Source organism: Notothenia rossii (genome assembly GCF_949606895.1).
Source record: "Notothenia rossii genome assembly, chromosome: 2".
Lineage (NCBI taxonomy): Eukaryota > Metazoa > Chordata > Actinopteri > Perciformes > Nototheniidae > Notothenia > Notothenia rossii.
In genome coordinates, this window is record NC_136904.1 from 69,803,455 (window position 1) to 69,824,959 (window position 21,505).

Here is a 21,505-nt window from a genome sequence, read left to right on the forward strand (position 1 = left end):
CTGAGTATGTGTTCATGTGGCGCTAGGCCTTGTTTAAGCAAATTGGCCACACCACAAAACTTGGTGGTACAGCCAGAAGGGAACAGAAGTTCATATTTCCCTGCAGCATTGGACAAGTAGGATGTTAGGTGTTCATAGGCCTTGTTATAGAAAAGTGGCCTTTGATGTTGTTACAACTTTAAATAAACATTAAATAAATAATTTTGTATTGAATTTGTCTTGCTTTTATATAGCATTATTGTTTGTGAGATTAAAATGATCTGTTTTACTTCAATTATCAATGGCACAATTTACCCCAGTGTATTGTCTCTAATGGCACAACTTACCAGGGGCAAGTTGTGCCACAAAACCACTTTTTTTTCTAAAGCTATATTTCTCAAACAGTTTATTTAAGATCCGAAGTGATTGTTCCCAGGGATGCACAACATCTTAAACTATATGTACATATTTTAGTTGGAGGCATTACTGTAATCCCCTTGCTTTGAAGGCACTTTAAGTAAAAATTGGCACTACTTACCCCACTCTCCCCTACTGTAGTAATACTATTTTTTCACTTTTCAAGTAATAACAACAAAATCATACGTTTTGGTCACATTTGACCCAGACACATTACAAAGTGCATTTAAATGAATACAGAAAGAACAGTCAAACCCTTAAGTGCACAAACCCATAACAAGTGATACGGGTAACTATATGAATGAATACTACAGTACACGTCTACTATAGTAAATAGGTGCTTACTATCACCTCATTTGTGATTTGTCATCGCTGACTTTCTCAATGGGAGAAGGGACATTTTTAGTTTTGAACAAGAGCAGTGATTTTTGGCTCATAGGATGTCAATGCAATCCTAAGACATTGGTGAAGAGTGCTGTCAGTCAGGGAGCAGCGAGTGCTACTTTTGATTGAGTTCATGTGTGAAAAGCTTGATACACATGTGTATGTTGATCCAAACATACTGAGCACACAGATCGCTATTTTCTGAACGTTAGGGAACTGCTGTTTTTTGACATCACTCCAAAACTTCGCTGGCCCGTTAGTGCGCTGCATGTCAATAAGTTCCAGTGTATATTTCCCCTTGTCGATGCAGGGGAGGGGACCACTTCCTTTGCTCTGGTTGATACGTCCCCCTCTATTGCAACAGTGAAGGGGTATCTGGCAAAGCCCATCATCACCTCTGTGGGCAGAGCAAGTCCATCCAATCGACCGGCAAAGTTCTCTTTTTAACCTCGCAATGAAATCTGTCATCACATCCGTGATTTGTGCCGGAGATGTGATGTGTTTGGGAAGCGTCGGAAAATGCAGCATCCGACCCGTGCTCAAGTCGGTCGCGAAAAGGTCCAGCTTGACTTGGATCTGCTCCACAAGATCAATTACCGTTTTGTCTCTGTTTACGCTTCAGAGTTGAGAGAGACATGTTTTAGAGTTGCTATCATAGGACCACCGTTACTAGCACCACTAGATGCACTTTTAAAAAACGTGCTGCGTTGTGGTTTGGTGGTTTCTATGCAACACGGAGTGTTGCGTTCAAGGTCTGTCCTAGTGTAGGAATTTGGCTACGGGAGGCTGGGCCACTCGGGAGTTGGTTCTGGGCCAGTTGAATAGGCCTGCTCTACAGTTTCTCAGTGACAGCTATTCTCTTTCTTTATGACATTGCAGACTACCTGGATTGATTTACTTGCCTTATGCGTTTTGTCTCGCAATACTCAAAAATGACTTCTTCTGTATGATATATTTTTTTACACTACATTATATGTCCTATATAATCCTCGGATTCTTTCTTAGTCTCACAGTTTTGGTCATCAGTAGTGTTTGTGATGTGTGTCAGGCCTGTTGTTGTAGCATCCCCCTCTGTTTGTGTGGAAATGCTCTCAGCAACATTTCCCCACCACTAGAAGATCTGCTCTGACAGAATCCTGCACTCTTTTTTCTTTATCCTCATTCTCACAAACAAAAAAACATCCCAAATGCCCTCATCTGTGTTGGTCTGGTCTCTTTCCTAGGTTTTGAATCTTAGTCAGGGAGACATTTATTACAAACACGTTTTAGTGTTGGCAGTGCAGAAATGTTCAGCCATTAGTTGGACAATGCATAGCTTTTAGCGTGACTTGAGGCCATGGACAGACATGGTCAGAGAACAATACCTGCATTTTGAGTTGGCTAGTTTGTCTGTTCTGCACAAGAGAAGCCTTTTTAATCTTTTAACATAGAGGTATTTGAATACCAGTCATACTATAACATTTTACCAAAGGTACGTGTATTTGAATGGTCATTGCTTTGGTAAAAAATACAGTATTATTGATCAAAACAGGTACATTCTTGGTTATAATGTTTGCTTCTGTCTTGATTCATGCAGTGCATGTACTGTAGTGTAGTCCCTCACTACTACCGCCAATTCATTGATATTTTGTAATATGAATGGCCGTCCAGTTTGGGTGTTGTTGTCTGTGTTTGCGTATTAGAACTTTCACTCTTGATTGTCTTACTGAAGGTTTGGTTGTACGTATACCCTCTTTCACTTTTATTTGAAAAAAACAAAAGAAGGCGGCATCCAAAAACCAAAGTGAAGTTAATTCAAAAACATGTTTTGAGAACAGAAAAGTATTTTATGTGCATGGTAGTTTTCACTAGAGGTTTAAATGGTGAATCATCAAAAATGGTATGTGAGGTCATCTGCAACAGCTCAAGGTTTTCATTTGAAAAAATAACCATGGCACCATCTGGTGAACCCGAGCCTTCCTCTGTATCTGTTGTTGCAGCTGTATGAGCACAGAGTTCCGTTCAGATCTCTTACAAACATGGTGCTATTGTCTGGAAGATTATTGAGGGAAAACATTACCTTCCCATCCCGTGAAATCAGATCTCTCCTCGCCACATGTCGAGCCTCAAGTGATATTTTTTTATTAACAATCTGATTTTCATTTCTTTTCATGATAAGATCTCGCCTTCTTTAAACCTCGTATATCTGTCACAGATTTAACTTATTATAATAATAATAATAATAATACATGGGATTTTTATAGTGCTTTTCCTAATGCTCAAAGACGCTTTTAAACACACAAGAACGAAAACTTTAATAGCGTTATATAGACATATTTAATGTAATATATGCACTGTTGTTAAAGGGATAATGCAGGAGTTACACAACCCAAAGACTACAAAAAATGTATTTTTTCTCAGCACTCACATTTAAATATACAAATATGCGTTTGACACAATTTGCCTGCTCATTTGTATCAAGCTCGAGAAAAGTATTTCCTTCTCCTCCCATATTCAAATAATGGAGGATTTTACTGCTCAAACAGAAGGTGGTCATCTCAATAAAGTTTCACATTATGTAATGTGTGTCTGAGAGAGGAAGTTCTTATATTTTTCTCTGTGACAGAAGAAAATGGACTCTGCCTCTTCAGTCTTCACATCAATGATGCCATGCTCAGATGCTGACCATAGACTGTATGTATAAATGGTGACTCAGCATTTTAGTCTACTCCTGTTATGTTCAAATAATGCAGAGTGAGTTGGACTGACTTCAGAGTCAAACAGTGAGCAGTGTCTGGTGTGTCTGCTGCACAGATGTTGCTATCTCACCATTGTAAGTGCTGTGCGTAACATCACACAGGCGGGATCTGTGCTCAAACTAATAGCACTAGTAGGCTGTGGATTTTTTTTTTGTATATGTTGTGAATAAACAATATCTCAAATTAAAGGGACAGTTCACCCCAAAAGAGAAGATAATCCACAGATATTGTGAGTAGTTTCACGTAGGTACTTTTTTCTTTCTTCAAAACTACACGAGTCATTCATCACGCTGTCAAGGCAAATATTTAATGTGAAAGGAATATTGCTAATAAGTCATCATCTTAAATCAAATCAAATCAAAGTTTATTTATAAAGCACATTTAAAAGCGATTTTTGGTCTGGCCAAAGTGCTGTACATGTAATAAATACTACAATCACATAAAAACACATTACTACAATCACAATAAAAGACAATAAATTACAACAGATATATAAAAAACACAGGGAAAAGTCAGGAGTCGTGCTCCGCTCTGACTAAAAGGCCAGGGAGAAGAAGTGTGTTTTAAGTGTAGATTAAAAAACCCCTAGGGTCTGGGCCGACCTCACATGGAGGGGCAGAGTGTTCCAGAGCCTGTATAGGGCCAGCTGCTGCGTAAGCTCGGTCAAAGGGACAGTTCACCCCAAAGAAGATAATCTATAGAAGAAGTTCCATGTAGGAACAATTTTATTTGTTCCAAACGATGTTGTAAACAACATTGGTGTCCTCATTGACATACTGTATCTGTAAGGTTAGCTATAGCTGAGCAGATGCGCTTTCTTTCTTTCTGCAGCGTATTACAACATTTCAGCAGAAGTAAAGTGAACACACAGCATAACACAGGATGTGTTGCTGCAGCAGAGACGTTTTTTCCCTCTTAAACTGAGTAGACACTACACTCTCATGTGGGCCACGTGGTCCAGGAGGAAGAGCAAAGCCCCCGGTGTAACACTTTGTTTCTACATGAGTAAGATTAAAGGCACTGGGGCTACTGTCACTGCAGTCACAGTGATTTGAATGACAGCAACATGTCACTTAATGTACATGTAACTGGTGGTGTTCCCAACTTATTTCCCCTGGCTTACGTATAAGACTAAGAAAATGCATCTTATAAAGGATCAACTTAAATGTACCAACTTTAGTGGGATATCCACAACTATGGAATGTGATTGATAACACTAATATGCGTCTGTTTAAGAGATTTTAAGGCAACAGTTGCTTATCACTAAGGACTTCTAAACAAATTTGCCCTGTGAGACACATTTATACTTCCCTTGTAATGTGTCTGTATTTATTATATCTTAACTATTTCAAACCAATGTTTAGATTTATAAAATGTTAGTTTAGGGACCATTTAATTAGGGTTGGATTGGTTCAGTTTTTTGGGTGTTTGGTAAGTGTTAGATGTTTTTTTAGGGTTGGGGTTAGGGGTTTGGGTTACGGTTAGCTTGTAATGTTTATGTATAATAATTAACAATAACAATTATATTTGTAAAGTGATGGAGTTTAAGAACATATATTTAAAGAGTTGTAAGTTAAACATGTTTGTTCAAATACTTAGAAGATAAACTAAGACTAAGATATCTCAACATGTATTTCAATAGACTACCATTAAAGTTGTCAATACACTTGAGTTTTAAAATAGTGCCATCATCAGGTTGAATTTAAATGCATCCAGTAATTTTAGTGTATGACCAAATACCTCCAATATGCTTACAAGCTAAACTAAAAGGGAACATGGTAAACATTGTACTTGCCCAACATCCGCATGTTAGCATTGTCACTGTAAGCATGTTAGCATTCTGACGTTAGCAAAACCTTGCTGTTCCCCCATCTGATGATTTAGCTCAACAGTGTGAACAACATAAGTCAAATGGAATCGGAACTTTTTTATTCTGATTTTGTGATGTTTTGTGAAGAAGTGCAGACAAAACAGTTTTAATTGAATATATTCATGTTTCAACCCCACCATTCCTGGTTCATATGCTGCTTTGCCTTTTCTTCACATAAAGCAGAATAATTTAAAAAAGTCCCTTTCTTTGTCCGTGCCCTTGTTTTCATCTGCTATGGAATCTGCAAGCTTGCTGGTCAGTTCAGAACCTTGACCAGTTCACAGGGAAAATCTGATATCAGCCACATTTAAGAAGACAATGAGTACAACCACACCGATTGAATGGTTTCTGAGAACTACATCAAAATTGAGAATAACACTTGTAGGAGCCAGGAATGGAAGAGTGGGGGATTCTGTTGTACATTTAATAAGGGTTATAATTGTTTATATTTTGTCATGGCTTTCAATTCTGCCCTTTAGGCTTTAGCTTGGAGAATCACTAAAAGTTCAAGAAAATAAATGTAGGTTTGTTATTTTTCACATTGGTTTAAAGCAGATTATGTGTCCATTATGATTAGCAGATGAAATACAATTAAGAAAAGCATCAACAAAAAATTGCAGAAAAAACCCGTTTTGTTTTACATATTGTATTTATATTCTGTGATTGTAGATTTGAAAAGGGTTGATAGCTATACCTTTATATTAAGGTCATATATTTATATATATATAACAAATAATGGGATATGCATTATTAGAAATGTAAACAACACAACCTCATATATTTTATGATTAATAATATTGCATGGCCTTTTTTCCTCAGTGAGTGACTAATAAAACCCTAATATTTGTATAGCCCGCATGCAAACAGCAGACGTTTTTATTACTTCAGGAGAACATTTTTCAAGTCATCATTGTTATGCAGACATCAAAGTTAAAAACTAATTTAACATTTTTAAAAAGCTGCCCAAAAAGATAAACAGAAGTCTGAAATCCTTAGGGTGCATCTTCCGTCACTTAATTACTCCCCATTTGGTAGAGAAGCACAGCAGTCTTTTCTTATTACCCTCTTTACTCTGCTGTCGGGCTCCGAGACACAGAAGTGACAGAAATATTTTATTTCAAAGTGAATGCCTTTATTTTCAGTACTGTGTTTTCTATTTATTATAGTCATCTGAGGAGGGGGTGGGGGAATGAGAAACTCAGAAAGCCTGAGGGCCAACACCTGTCTAAATATAGATGAAAAACAATATAATCATCTACTCTAAGATTAATAGACTCTTCTTTAAAAAGAAATGTTGTCTAACCAAGCAGGTCACCTAAGAGCATGTTCTTGTTTACAGTGACAGCCCCTCGGGTCCAAAACAACTGGCTGAGTGAATTACAGTTTTGTGAAAATACTTTAGGAGGAGTTGGGTTTGCTCCAAGAAGTCGATGAACTGTTCTGTCAAACTGTGAGGCTTTGTTTCCCATTTTGCAAATGGTGCTATTTTTATGGCACGATGTCCGTGTAATAATGGGTGGGTTAAGTATGTGAATACCCCTTCATCATTATATTCAATCATTTCTAAAAGTAATGCAATTTTATTGTGAATCCGGGAAGATGTTATTACTATTAGATAAAAGATACTACAAAATGCTAAAAGACATATTATAGCACAGCTACTGTTACATATATTTTACTAATACAGATATGATCCAATACGGATCATTTCACCAATAATTGAAAAACAGTACACACATAAGGTGTAGCACCATACTAGAATATTTTTAAGATATATGTTTTTCATTACTTTTTAAAAATAAATAAACAGCAGGAGACATTAATATTTGATTTTGTGAAGCACTACACTGTTATTCAATATTTCCCACAAAGAATCACCAAAATTATTCAAAAGCATATTTTAAAATTATTCAAAAGCATATTTTAAAAATAATTCAAAAGCATATTTTAAAATTATTCAAAAGCATATTTGAAAATACATATGTATTTTTTTTGCAAAAAAGTAAAGTCCATAAATAATACATTGTATAATTTAAAATAAATATTTTAAAAAGAATTACGTCATGTAAACGTTTACTGAAGTTACAATTTCAATGCAGGAATTTTAATTATAGCATATTATTTTTGCAATGTTTTATTACTTTAGCTTTGTATTTTCACGATAGCTGAAAATGCTAGAACAGACCTTTGCATACAGTCTATCTATGGAACCTCTGCTCTGCGGAACTGATTATCTGCCACCATGTCTACCCGGACAACAATAACAAACGGCATTCACTGCGCTTCCGTTGCCCATGACACCGGAGCGAAGTTCTGACAGCTGATTCCCCAATCAGTTTAAATCCACTCCGAGTCCCAAATAATCACTTTTTAAAGTTATTTACAGTCCGACGTGTCTCCTATAACCTCCGGCTGGAGTCACAGACAGCGCCTTGAACCGAGGAGTGCGGATTATTATGGTGTAGCAAGGGGCGCTAGCTCTGAGACAGAAGGTAAAACACAACGCTCAGAAAACACACAAGCTAACACCGACTAGCACACATACTTCATCAACAACTCGCGTGCGACTTCACTGAATCAAAACGAAGTGACATGTCCTTGTGCACTCAAGCACACGTGCGGAAAATAAGCCTTAGCTGATACTGTTTAAAGCTTAGCTAGCTGTTATAAGCTGCAGTGTTAGCGGTTTGTTATTGCAGTGGGTTAACGAGTTAAAAAGTAATGACGAAGCTATAACTTTACCTTTTAAAAGTGTTTACATTAGCATTAATAATCCTGTTAGCTCCGCAAAAGGTGTTGTCGCGAGGAATACGCACTTTTACGTGTTTCAGTATCGAGTTAGCTGTACTAATTTTGTCCACCGTGAGTTACAGGGTGTATTTATTTACAGAGCAACTACACTTAGCATCACTCTACCAATGTATTCTTTATATTGGTTATGTACATAAGCTTGACATACTGTTCCAATGTGTGTACACTTGTGTGGTAGAGCCAGTGTACTTTAGTCTGATTACACAGCAGATCTTTCATTATTGTATTTGGTAGTTGTACAAGCCTATTTTTTGCTTCTGCTTCATGGCTCTGCCCCTACCCCTGCAGCTACTTGACTAACATCCAGGTACTTTGTGTCAGTGAGCCACAGGCCAGGGTGCAGTGACTGACAGCTCAGGCTGCTGGGCTGTGAGTCAGACTCAGTGACACACATTTGATGGCTCTCTGATACCTGATGCCTTCACCCTTTGCTGCTTCTGCTCCCCAAATGAGCTCCCCCCGGTGCTCACTGGACACACAGTCATCAGAGATGTTAGTGATCTGCTCCCCTAGAAAGGTTAAAAGACCTTATTCTGCAACACCACCTGCAATGTTAAGTGTAATATTGGGCAGAAAAATTAAGGAAACAGGATAATACAGCAGATGTGCATTGATGACTGACACAAGCAGTGTGTCAAACAGTACATTTCTTTGGAAGAAATGATGTCCCAGCACGAGCAAGAGGTTACAGACTTCTTTGAAAGCTTGAAATTCCCTGAAAGTAGTGTTTTAAATGGCCATTTATTGGTGATTTTATATGTTTACATACTGTACCCTGTTTGTTTCTATTTGTCTATGTGTCCTGATCCATTTATATAAAAACCTGTCTGAAAATTAGACTTTGGCCACTTTGTGATGTCACAATGTTTTTTTGGGTTGTGCAACCAGTAGCCAATAACTAACCAAGGTAACACCCATCTTATCACCTGAGTCTCCTCCTAGATCACCATTGTGTTCTTTTAAACATAACACTCCTCATAGGGGTGTGGCAGTTCATTTGCAATTAAAGCTACATATACTGAATCAGCACTTTTGAAACAAGGCTGAAACAGAGGGGATTATGGGATGGGATTATGGGAACACATGATCTGTGTGTATTTCAAACCAAACACTTCACAGACATGTTTTGTAATATCTGATACCCATAATATATTGTTGAAAAAAGTATAATAGGGGACCTTTAAATTATTCTGTTATTAATTAATTCAAAAAGAATGAATACCAAATTTTGATACATTATCTTTCCCAGGCTTAACCTGAAATAGATTTACAGTTTTACAGCAACTTCCAGGACATGTCAAGCTTTCAAAAACATTGTTTAACAGTAAGACATTTGCAAGGTGTGAATATTTTCATCTTTCAGTTTAAAATGTCAAACATACAGTATATGATGGCTTCCTGCTTAGTGTCTAATAGGGAAGTTGGAAGATTCATGATGTTGAAACACTCTTTTCTCCTCTACTACTCTGCTGTTACCGTTATCTGCTGAATATCATGCAGTGTGGCCAAATTGCTGTTAATTTTCAGTTCTGATGCTTGTCACTGTAGGCTGCCTTCTGCCAGATAAATTAAATTTTTACGATATGATATTTATCTCTTTTCCGGCAGATGGTCTAAATGTAACTCTTTAAACATATATTGCATCCATTTTATTTGTCATAGAGAATAGAGAAAATTGTTATTGCTGTGGTATTGATCGCCTCAGTTTCTAGCTGCATGTAGTCTCATATTGAAGTCCATAACTCTTTTGGCACCACACGTCTTTTCTTAACGGGGAGTCCTAATTGCAATTGACTCCTCTAATCGATGTGGAGCTCTCAATTATACCACCGTAATTAAATGTTGTCATAGCTGTTAGTTTATTGCTATAGGAAGTAAAGGAAGCAGTATAATAAGACCTCATTATTTCCCTGTGTCTTGCTCGTTAAACACTTGCTATTTCTGTCCCTATTACCCCTTTGCCTATATGAGACCAGGTTAGTCTGAATATGCATGATTGAAACGCTGAAACTTAATGTAGAATTACAACATGATGTGATTTTACGATCTATAATTTAACAGCTAAGCTTTGGCCTTATAGTATGTATAACTATTGTTGTTTTCATCCATCCAGCTTCGAAGTATCTATATCTGCTTAATCTGTGCAGTGTCATGAGGGCTGAAGTTGTCAAGCTGTCAAATCAAGACCAAGCCTCAAGGCAGAGAGCAGGGCTTTGAAGTATATATTTTTAATAACAAAACAGTGGTACTGCAACTTCTGTGATATCATAGGGTCAAAAAAGACTCCTTCCCCTTGAATAAAAATGTGAAAGGGACGTCTGTATATCAGCATATCATTCTCTTGAGATAAATCATCTTCACAGTACGAACTTTTGAAAAGCCCTCATTTCAATTATTAGGTGCTAAAGTTGTGAAATGCGCTCCAGCTGAATCCAGTTATTTTCCAATAATTGGACTGAGCCGAGACCGACTGTGACTTAGTGGATTGGAGCCGGGCCTAGGGAAAACCCAAATGCTTACGTGATCACGCTGAATGGGCCCAATACATGCGGAAGATTGCTGGAAGGTCCATGGAAGATCCCTTTTTTTCTTGGGAGAGAAGAGAGTCAGGCCATTTTACATTAATTTGCCACTGTGAATCGAACGGGCCCTGCCTCTAACGCTGTATGTAACCTATGGTCTACTCTAGATAGACGACAAATGAAATTCAATACAGTTTGAAATGTAGATTTCACAGTTTACCTTGTGTGCACGTCTTTGTTGTAAGAGAGTAAGCCAGAAGAGATATTGAAATGATTATTGAAACTCATTGTGTTTCCCCCCCCCCCATTTGTTCTCCATTGACTGATGTATTCTCTATGTTCCTTTTGATTGTCAGGCTTTTAGCAGCACAGTGCAGCGGTGGGCAGACCATAGCAGCGCAGCCATGCTTACGTTGGCCAGTAAGCTAAAGAGAGACGATGGAGGGAAGACGGGCCGTGCCTCCGGGGCCTCCGACTCCACCCACAGGGTCTCCATCAGGGACCGCCTCCTTACCAAAGGTACCGGTATTTTGTCAGCTCGAATAATGAAAACAAAACAGACACATATTTGGAGATTTACTCCAGGTCAATAACGTTTTTTTTTGGTTGTTTTCAATACAGGAATATACATTTTCACGCTCCTCTTCCTCCATGAATGTCCTGTTCCTTTTTCTACATTTCTATTTCTCTCTTTTCATTTCTTTTCACTCTGTCCATGTTTTTGCCTCTTGCTCCGTCTCTTTTATTTATAGGTATTTCTAGTTGCCTTGGGAAGCAGCTCCAACACATCTGCCTCCTCTCTCTGTCCTTTTACATTTTAAAGGACTGTCCTTAACCTTTTCAGCTTTTAGCTCTATTGTTTTGTCTTGCCTCATGTTTACTCTCTTCTGGATTATCACCTGTATTTGTTTTAATCTATACATTTACTTAAACAGATACTCCATTGGAGCGACTTATTTTTCCTTAGGTACTGAGGTAAGGTTTTGGTTAAAGGTCAATACAGTTCTTAGACAGGAAACTGCTTAATGAGCTGGCTTGGGACCAGCACTTCATACAACTCAAGCTAAGGTTGCCAGGCTTTTAGTAATTTCTGTTTAAGTATAACACCATAATACGTCATGTGCATTTTTTGTTTTACTTGTCTTTCCTGCTCTTCCAGGAAACACTATTATCTCAATCTGTTTTGAAAAAGCAACTGATACTGTATCCGTTTGTCGCTCCTTAATTATGATTCTTTCTTTTTCTCTCTACAGAAGTTTCAGAACTTGAAGCCCATCTCCCTAGTAAGTATGCTATTTGTATTGAATTATTATGTTTTTTATTGACCAAGAATACTGCATAAAAATACAAAAGAGAAAATATTATATTTGCCAGATTTCAGCTAATAGCTAATTACCATCTGCAGCCCCTGGTCAAGTGCGTTACCCGTAACATGCCATACACACAGATTTTTCTTATACAGTTTGTTGAGTCAGACACATTCTTTCTGCTTTTTCTATCAAAATAGCACAAACTTTGGAATGTATCACTTCAATACACTGCATTTACTATCAGCACTGATTTGACCTCGACAAAAAAAGGTGGCAAACTTATTTTCTAAAATAGGCCTTATATTGTTTGTATTTATCCTTCCACGTCCGAACTTTTCATTTAAGGCTATTCAGTCTGAATTATTGACTGATTTAAAAAAACACATAGGAGATACAGTGGTGCAGTGATGACGTATTTTTGTAGGCTGATGTTAGTGAAGTTAGCATCGCAACCTTGACAATAAACAATAGGCGCTTTCACACTTTTCCAACAAAGGTTCATCAGAACTTAGTTCATGAGAACCCTTTAGTTCTCATGAACTAATTTTAGTTCCGGATTTCGGAACTAAAGTGGGAAAAGTACTGCGGTGTGAAAGCGCCTAATGGGATCTTTTGGGGGGACATTTAGATACTAATCACAATATTTAAAGCGTAGCTGCAATAACCTAAAGAAAAAAACGTTTAATGTCCGACGTCATGATGTTTAGTAGTTTTCGGACATTCACAATTGGGGTATTTACTCACGTGTTTTATGTCATAAAACAAAATGTGAAAATGTCTTAAGACAAGAGACATGGAAGTGATACAAATACTAACTCTGTTCTGGGTTTTAACAGTCATTCCTGCACTACTTTACAGTATAACTAATTGTAAAGCATTTCATTTCATCAAACAACTCTGATTTTCCAGATCACCCGGCTCTTCCACATACATGTTTTCTGTATTGAGCTGGAAATGAGTAAACACCATGTATGCTTTGAGCCTTACTCAGGCTTCATGCTTGTTATACTTCTGGCCTCAGGATGTATTTGCTCAAACAGACTGTGACCCCCAAACTGCTATTTAGTTCTGCTTTTTAATTAGAATGTATATTAAAGTTTATCGGATCTTCGTTGCTCAGTTGTCTGGTTATTATTATGCATGAGGGCTGAATTAATTATCATTGCTTTGGCTGAACTCAGCATGTTGGCTGTTGTTAGTGGTCTGATCAGTTTCCTCTCTCAGCTGAGGACCATGAAATCCAGGGAAGTAAACACGTTACGCAGCCCACAGTGTTGATGAGAAAGTAAGAAGAAGACTTGTATAGCTGGAAAAAAATTGTTTTGTTATATGTCTTGTAGAAAAGACATGTGATAATATTGGCTCAAAGCTAATGTTTGCGCCTAGCTACTACAGTGCTTTTGTTTTTGTTTTTCTTCTGTATGGTTTTCGTTTATCAAAGCAAATGAAATCAAACTTTATGTATACAGAACTTTTTATACACAAAAGGTTTGGAAGAGGATTAGGGCCAGATGTCAAATAAAATTGAGATCTAACCAAAAGGGATTTTTTTTACCTGATTTATTTTCCATGATTCTGACTTAAAAAAACATTTTAAAAAATGTCACAATTCTGAGATTATAGTCGGAATTCAGATTTTTTCTAATTTAAATGTGGTCAGATCTCCAAAACCATCACACGGGGCCCTAATCCTCTTCAGTACACAAGTAACACGAAGTGCGGTACAACTTTAACTTACGGTATAATGAAAGTATTAATAGACCTGACAGTTCTAGATGGTTCATAGGTTAAAAGCTAATTTGATAAATAGCTAGGACCAAAACCATTAAGAGCTTTAAAAACCAACGGAAGTATTGTAATGATTAATTTAAGGTTAGTTTATTTTTATAGCACACACAGGCAATTCAAAGTGCTTTACAAAACGCAATGACACGCTTTGTATTGTGAATACGGTTGATGCTACAAGAGCTGCAGGTGTTAAATCACCTCTGAAAAGCATTGGCAAATATATATGTTTTAGACCCTCCAGAAAAACGCGAGGAAAAATCCTTGATTATGCGGGCTAAATTCCTTGATCATGCGATTAAACATGCAGGGTTTTTATGTTATTTTATGCGGTGAAATTGCGGGAAGTTGCGAAATATGCGGAAAGTTGCAAAATATGCTATATGAGGGAAAAAAGAATAACAATTTTTTTAAATATTGGGCTGTCTTATTTATTCTCTCTCACACACAACCTGCCACTAACGTTAAACCCCTTTACTATTCAATTAAACACATTCAATGTTTATTTATTGGAAAAGCAATTGGGCTATTTTAATCTCACACACACACACACACACACACACACACACACACACACACACACACACACACACACACACACACACACACACACACACACACACACACACACACACACACACACACACACACACACACACACACACACACATAACCCCCCCCCCACACACACTTCTCCGCCTCATTCCGTTTTCATTTACTCGTTCGTTATCTGACCAGCTTCAATCGTGTAGGCTACTCACCTCGTTTCTTGTAGCCCTCGAAAGGGTTTTGGAGGTTGATGCCTCGGTGAACGTAAGTTGTTTGGCTTTCTTGTCCGCAGCAGCAGAAAGCATTTTCGAATGTTTGAATGAATCAAAGTGGGTCGTCCCCGTCAATTTTCTCTTATGCTCCAACACACAGTTGCACGGGGTGCAGAATAGTTTCCGTCGGTAAATGAGATGGATTAGATTTTTTCATCTTGGTGTTTTCTCTATCGTGTGAGCTCCACACGTTCACTCTATACAGTGTTGTTTACATTCTGTGATGCGCGAGCTGATGACGTCACGTCAAGACGAGTTTTTCTCAACTTTGTGTGGAAAAATGCGGGGATTATGCGGCCTTTTGATAAATATGCGGCCTTTTAAAAATCTGCGCCATTTTGCTGATTATGCGGTCAATTCTGCGATCGCAGAATCGCGTTTTTCTGGAGGGTCTAATGTTTTCAACCTTTAAAACCCTTTTAATGCCATCAACCTGCAGAAGTAGTGCAGAAGAAAAGCAACTCTGATTAACTTTAATCAAACAAATAAACACAAACTTGGGGCGAGGAACATGCATACATCTACTCAATAGCCTTGTTGAAAACTCTATTCCGATTGGTCAGTTAAGGTATTCTATGGTCTGTTATTTTAAATGAAAAGGACAAAGTTGATTTCATCTACGTTGTTCCTTTACATTTATACCACACGTTATAGAAGTGTCACTATATCTGGTAGCCTTATGTATCCAAAGTATCATTTTAAACTGTCGATTCAGTGAAAAGAGCTGATGTAATGTTGATTTAGTAAAAAAAGAATTCTAGCACATGATGTCATTTGTCTAGGGTGCGGTACATGTGTTTGAACAGCAGGGGGGGATGTGGTGCCACATGGAGACCCCAGGCATTAATCCTGCTAGATGGGATGACAGAATGAAAAATATGGCTCGAGATGGACTTTAATAGAAATACAATAAATTATTGATGTTAGTGTCACAGAAAAAAGTAATGGTAGAACTTCATGGAGCTACTGCTAGCTTTAACCCTTGACCAGACTAACTAAACTCCTGTCATTTGTTTTTGTTCAGGTACATGCAAAGCCAGTTTCCCAGATGAGGACAAGCTGCATCATTTTCAGCTGGCAGTGTCACCTGGTAAGAGAAACATCTGTCCCTTTACACACTTAACTGCCCCCTATTGACAAAAAATTGTGACAGTCAATGTCAGTTTGGTTTCCACCCCTGCAGTGTTAGTATTGTGTGCACTTATTGCAGCAGTGTTTGTGGCTGCTGGTTTTTAAACACATACAAAAACCCAAAGAGAATAAAACATCACATTTAATGGTTATGATGCACCACACTTACATATATATTTTGTGGGAAAACCCAGCAGGAAACCTGAACCATGATTTTGACACTTAAATGTACTGGTCAAACACTATAAAAAATGTAATATTGGTTTATTGTCGGAAAAATAGCTTTTCAGTTTTTTATACTAACATCACGTCATTTGGATTTGATTAGAATCACAATACTTTATTTATCCTGGGGGAATTAGGTTTTTTGTGACAGTTGTTCCATTTCTAAATGAAATAAAAGTAAAACAAAAAACTGAATAATATAAACGTAAGAAGTTAAATTGCAGTCAAAAAATGCAATAAAAAAAAACATTTCATATAAAATACGAAGTTAGAGTAAGATGTCCAAAAAGTTCAAATAAAACTGCTAAAAACATTTTTTATAAACATAAGAAGTAAAAGTTAAACTGTGCAATGGTAATGGAACAATATATAACATGTATATTACAATATATAGAGGGGTATATTAGTATTACATTACAATGTATTTAATAGACTAGTATGACATAAAGGGCTGCATTCTGAAAAGTTGATTCATCATTGGAGACGACTGAGTACTTTTTTCCCACCAAATTCCTGCACTTTTTCTTAGTTATGTCATTGCACAGAAGCTAAACATTTACAAACTAATTCTAAAAATGACCTAACCACAAATCTACCGGAGGGCAGCATAATGCCGGGCGGCAGCGTAGAGTAAGACAGCCTGACTCGTGTCTGTTGTCAGCTCGGCTGCTCTCAGCTCAGGTGCAGGCTGTCAATGAAGGCTGCTAAACTGCTATTGAACCAGACGCTGGAACGACCTTTGCCGTCCGCTGGGATTGACTCTTCAGCCGACAGCGCTGTCAGCAGAAGAGAGGCTCTGTGGTGTGTGAGGATTTTAAAACTCAACTGTCACCACTCTTTTTACTTTCTCTGATGTTTGTGAATCACAGGCGATGAACATAAGGCATTAGAACTTGGGTCTTTTAGCTAAAAGAGACTAGAGGGTGATATAAGGGTTTAGTGAGGGGCAGCAGTTCTGAAGTAAAGAGTATGAAGAAAACACTTCAGTAATTATAGTATGTGAAGTGTTTATAAAAAGTAACATATTTATAGATATGACAAATTAAGAACCACAGGCATATTACATTTTATGTTTATATCAATATTTAGTATTTTATTTTGATGTTTGTATGAATATTTAATATATATATATATATATATATATATATATATATATATATATATATATATATATATATATATGTATAAATATATATTTATATATATTTTTTGTAATCTTTATTATTTTGCCTAAAATATGAGAATTTAAAATAAATATAATAAAAACATATGTATAGCTATGACAAGCACTAACCACTGCAGGCACATGATGTCTTATGTTTATATAAATATCTTTATTTTATTTTGTATTCATTTATTTGATCTTTAATTTAATTCAAAACATTTAGCAAAACAATTATTATTAAATATATTATGATATTAAAATATTATTTTCTTGATTCTGACGACAAACTCGAGGATAAACTTTTACAACAAATGTGAGAAGTGGAAAATAAATTCTCATTTTAATGCGGCACAGTTCTCTGAATACTGAGTGCTCAGCAAAATATTGTCTTTCTATTGTTCTTAGCCTCAGCCTCCAGGGAGGACATGCAGCCACAACCACTGCTTTCTCATTGTACGCAGGGTTTGTGTGTACACATTGTTTGGGAGTATGTCATTTATGATAGAGTGGGGGGGACTGTAGATCTTAGTAAGCCAATTTGTGTCTTAAAGTATTCCCTTGAAAAGGCACTCCAGTCTTCTCTGGGTATTTTTCGACGTTACTGCAGCACCAACATTATTCCCCACGTCCAATAAGCTTTGCTCAGCAGTGTTCCCAGCTAAATGGGCCACCTGTCGAATACTGTACAAACCGAGAACACTGGTGTGGGACTAGCCGTGTCTCTGGAGGCTGTTTTACCACTTACTTCCTGCTATTATAAAATCTATTAACACCGATTAGACCAGAAAGAAATTCATTGAGGATAAATGTGTAAAATTGTAAATGTTAAAGATTGAAATAATTATTAGGTTTAGATATGATAACAAGTATTTGAAGAATGAAACAATGTTCGCCTCATTTTGCTGTTGGCCTTTGTTTTCTCCAAATTAGTTTAATGAAACTGTAGAGCTGCAGCGGAAAGTCAATATTTACTGGCATACGTGACTGAAACAATCCTTAAATAATACAGCCATTTAAGAAGCTTGAGCTACCATATTTATGGTGTTTATACTATTTTAACTTTGGAAATTGTATGCGCTAATATCGCAAAATTTTACATGTGTTTTAAGTTTGAGCTCATTTTAAAAGAGCAAATCCCTTTTTATTATATTTTGTCTTTTTTTGTCTTTTTATATAGTTACTTAGGTAAGTACTCGATTATGATTGGTCAATTCAGACATTTCAGAGGTTGTTAATACTCGCTAACACACCGTGGCTTTGGATCATGGGACTATATTACTGCAGTCATATCAATCCGCAGAAAGAAGTTCGGTCAACTTAATGCCTGCTGTGGATAACAAACATTAGTTTTCATTCATCAGAAACAATCTGGAATACTTTTTGAATATTCACTTTTATATTTGTGGAGAGCTTGAAGCTTGTGATTCATGATAGCTAAACTGTCCCAGTAAAGCAAAAAACAACAACGCAAGAGAATGAAAGAGGTCAACAGACAGAGCGACGTCAGAGAAATCAAAAGGATCAAAAGCAAGTAAACACCGTATGGGTTCTGGTTTAAAGACTGGTTAATGAAAATAAAATCCACTGTTGCCGCATCTCCAGCTGTTGGTTGGCCGTCGGGCTCCATGATCGTCCCAGTGTTTCATTTTCATTAATGACCCCCTCTTCCCACATTATCCGTTACTTAGAACAAGTGTTTTGTTGTGCTCTAAGAAAGTTCACGCATTATATTGTTTCTTCTTTACTTTTACGTTGTTCAGATAGTCCTTCCTAAAAATGTTCTATTATTTGAATTGAATTTATTATGGCAAAGTTCTTGATATGGCATTTAATGCTGCATTTTGAATGGGTTTCAATTTGTTTCAAGAGAGTTACTAAAGTCCCTGGCCTGCATCATTTTTTTGCCAACTAAGTTGTTTTGACATTTTGATGCTTTAGTAAGCGGTAAATTAATTGAAAGTTATTCTAAAGCTATTCTAGGCCATGTTTGTGAGTGTGTACGTGTGAGTTAAGTGCCAGTTAGTGTGTATATCTGTGATTCATCCATCTTCCTGCCACCCGAGTCGAGACTGTTTCTCCAGCTTAGATTTCACAAAGGTCTTTGTAAGCTAAATCTGCAGAGAAAAGCAAAGATCAGCAATTAGAGACGCGGGTTCGGTGTCATGTTCTTAAAGAGGAGTTGATAAGGATATTGAGTTCTCAGAGAATGACACGCTCAATTATTCAGAGCCTCTGTCTCCCTCTTTTCACTTCCTTTCACTTGTTCTTCTCTGTTTATGTGTTTCTGTTCTCCCGTTGTTTCATCTCTCTCTCTCTTTTGTTCTTTTCCTTTTGTCTGCTCTGTCTGCTTCCCCTTGACTGAAAGCCAAGCAATACTGTTTTAGCACAGTTTTTTTATACTACAGCCTGGCATTACGCTACCCTTGAGCTAAAGCTAAAGGATCAAATTACAGTGTTAGATCCAAACGACCTACTGTATGTGCATATCAAAAGTGCATTGCAGGAATTGAGTCCTTATAGCTGGAAAGGAGATGGCTTTCCCAGTTCACTCGTCTTAGAGTCAACGTTTTGACTGTTTTTTGGGTGTAAGGGAGAGAAACTCCCTCTTGGGGGAACTTTGGGATTTTAGCCTTTGCAGAATATTTAATATTGTTTGATTGTATTGTCTTACACTGTGTTATTTCTAAATATTTAACCAAAAAGTTGTTTAACTAGCATCAATCTAACATTTGTTTGCTACATAAAAAACAAACACAGAACAATATTCTTCAAGCTCAGATCATCTGGAATGTCTCTTTAGTTACTCCATTTAGATTAGTTTCCTTTTCCCATGCAAACGCTCTGTGTCGTGACCCCTCTGCTCCGGACCCCTGTGTCTCTGAGGAATGGGGACAGCAGCAACACTTTGGGGTGAACACGTTCTCACATCATTGTTTGGATTATTAGAAAAACAATTATGAAGACTATAGACATGCAAATTATATTGTCTTTGAGTTTTAGTTGTGTTGTTGTCCCCATTGCTACAGAAACCGGCAAGCGGTTAAAAAAAAAATCATTGCAAATGGCCGTATTATAAGAAAGGAAGGAGTGTTACATTTATGGCAAAATGCATAGCCCTAGTTTAGTCCTTCTTTTATACACACAATGACCTAATTTTGGCAACAAAAGAAAGCACATAAAGAAAGACTCACTCAATACTTTGTAAGGATCTTAGGTAGCAATCTTATCTTACAGTTATTTGAAAAATATCTGTAACACCTTTGGTTCTTCTCGCAAGTTGTGAAGTTCAAACTTGTGTTAACAGCTTTTCCACAGAGTGACGGTGTGTGTCATGTCTGGCCTTAGGTATTCATACGCTTATTATAGTTATATGGCTTTGTAAACCTCCAAACTTGAGATGAGTTATGCTTTAGTTTGTCTCGTGTCTTTCTAAAACAGACTTTGCCTTTGGTCCCTATGTTGGAGCAGAATCAAAAGCATTTACATTTTGGCTTGCCAAACGGACGCTTGGCCAAAAAAAGAAAGGAAATAATAGTAAGATAATTACCCTACACATTGGGGTTTCAGTGATTATGCCATTGTTGGAGGTTGGTGGTGCTTTGTTGCTGCTGGTGGGGTTGTTTTTCTGTTGAAGGACAGCCAATGAGGTTACACAGGTGGTCATCAAAAGTTCATCTCTGCACAGGCGTGTGCATGTACGTGCTCATGTGACAGTTACAGTACAGCTGTATGGGTAAAGCGTGTTTTACAGCCATGCTGCATTTCATTATTATTTGTATTGCAGAGTTTCCTGTGTTGGGATGCCCTCAACGTCCTGGGAAACATACTTTGGTACTATTGGTTTTTGGTTGAGTTGTGTAGTTGTAACCTAGCTGTTTTGCTCTCATTATGGTGCCAGACAGGGACAGTTTGGTCAGTATTGCCCCTGTGACATTTAAAGAAAGACTGATGCAAATAAGGCAAGGCAGGAGAGGAGCAAATCTGCACACAAATGTTGATTCCCTCTTTTGATTTAAATAATGCATAATTTAGTATTTGTTTAACATTAATGCTCCAGGTATAATATTGTTGCCTAGATCTACATCTTTGGGACGAGGACCTATATCTTATATATAACAGAATCAAAATAGTTCATCATACAAGATAAATAGATTTTTTTTTTTATAACATTATAGGTACGAAGATGGCTATTACAGTACAAGATATAAATGCTTTATCACCTGTATCTGCCCCCACTCTTCATTCTATACCTAAAAAAAAAATACAATCGGTGGACAACCCCTTGCAAAGTATACAAATAACAAAAGGTGAAAAGGTAATATAGCTCTTTATGTAGGACAACTCTCT

General features: G+C 37.2%; 2 protein-coding genes across 2 annotated transcripts in view; one reads left to right on the top strand and one right to left on the bottom strand.

Moving 5' to 3' along the window:
- The window catches only part of LOC307030136 (double-stranded RNA-specific editase 1-like), a 392,337-nt gene that overhangs the window by 341,232 nt on the left and 29,600 nt on the right, over nt 1-21,505 (bottom strand). The gene's annotated exons all lie outside the window — the stretch shown is intronic.
- The window catches only part of ube2f (ubiquitin-conjugating enzyme E2F (putative)), a 74,002-nt gene continuing 60,141 nt past the window's right edge, over nt 7,645-21,505 (top strand). Inside the window, exons 1-4 of the mRNA XM_079666384.1 lie at nt 7,645-7,880; nt 11,078-11,240; nt 11,975-12,004; nt 15,662-15,727. Of these exons, the coding sequence (XP_079522510.1) occupies nt 11,126-11,240; nt 11,975-12,004; nt 15,662-15,727 (211 nt within the window). The 5' untranslated portion in view covers nt 7,645-7,880; nt 11,078-11,125. The remainder of the gene's footprint in view (nt 7,881-11,077; nt 11,241-11,974; nt 12,005-15,661; nt 15,728-21,505) is intronic.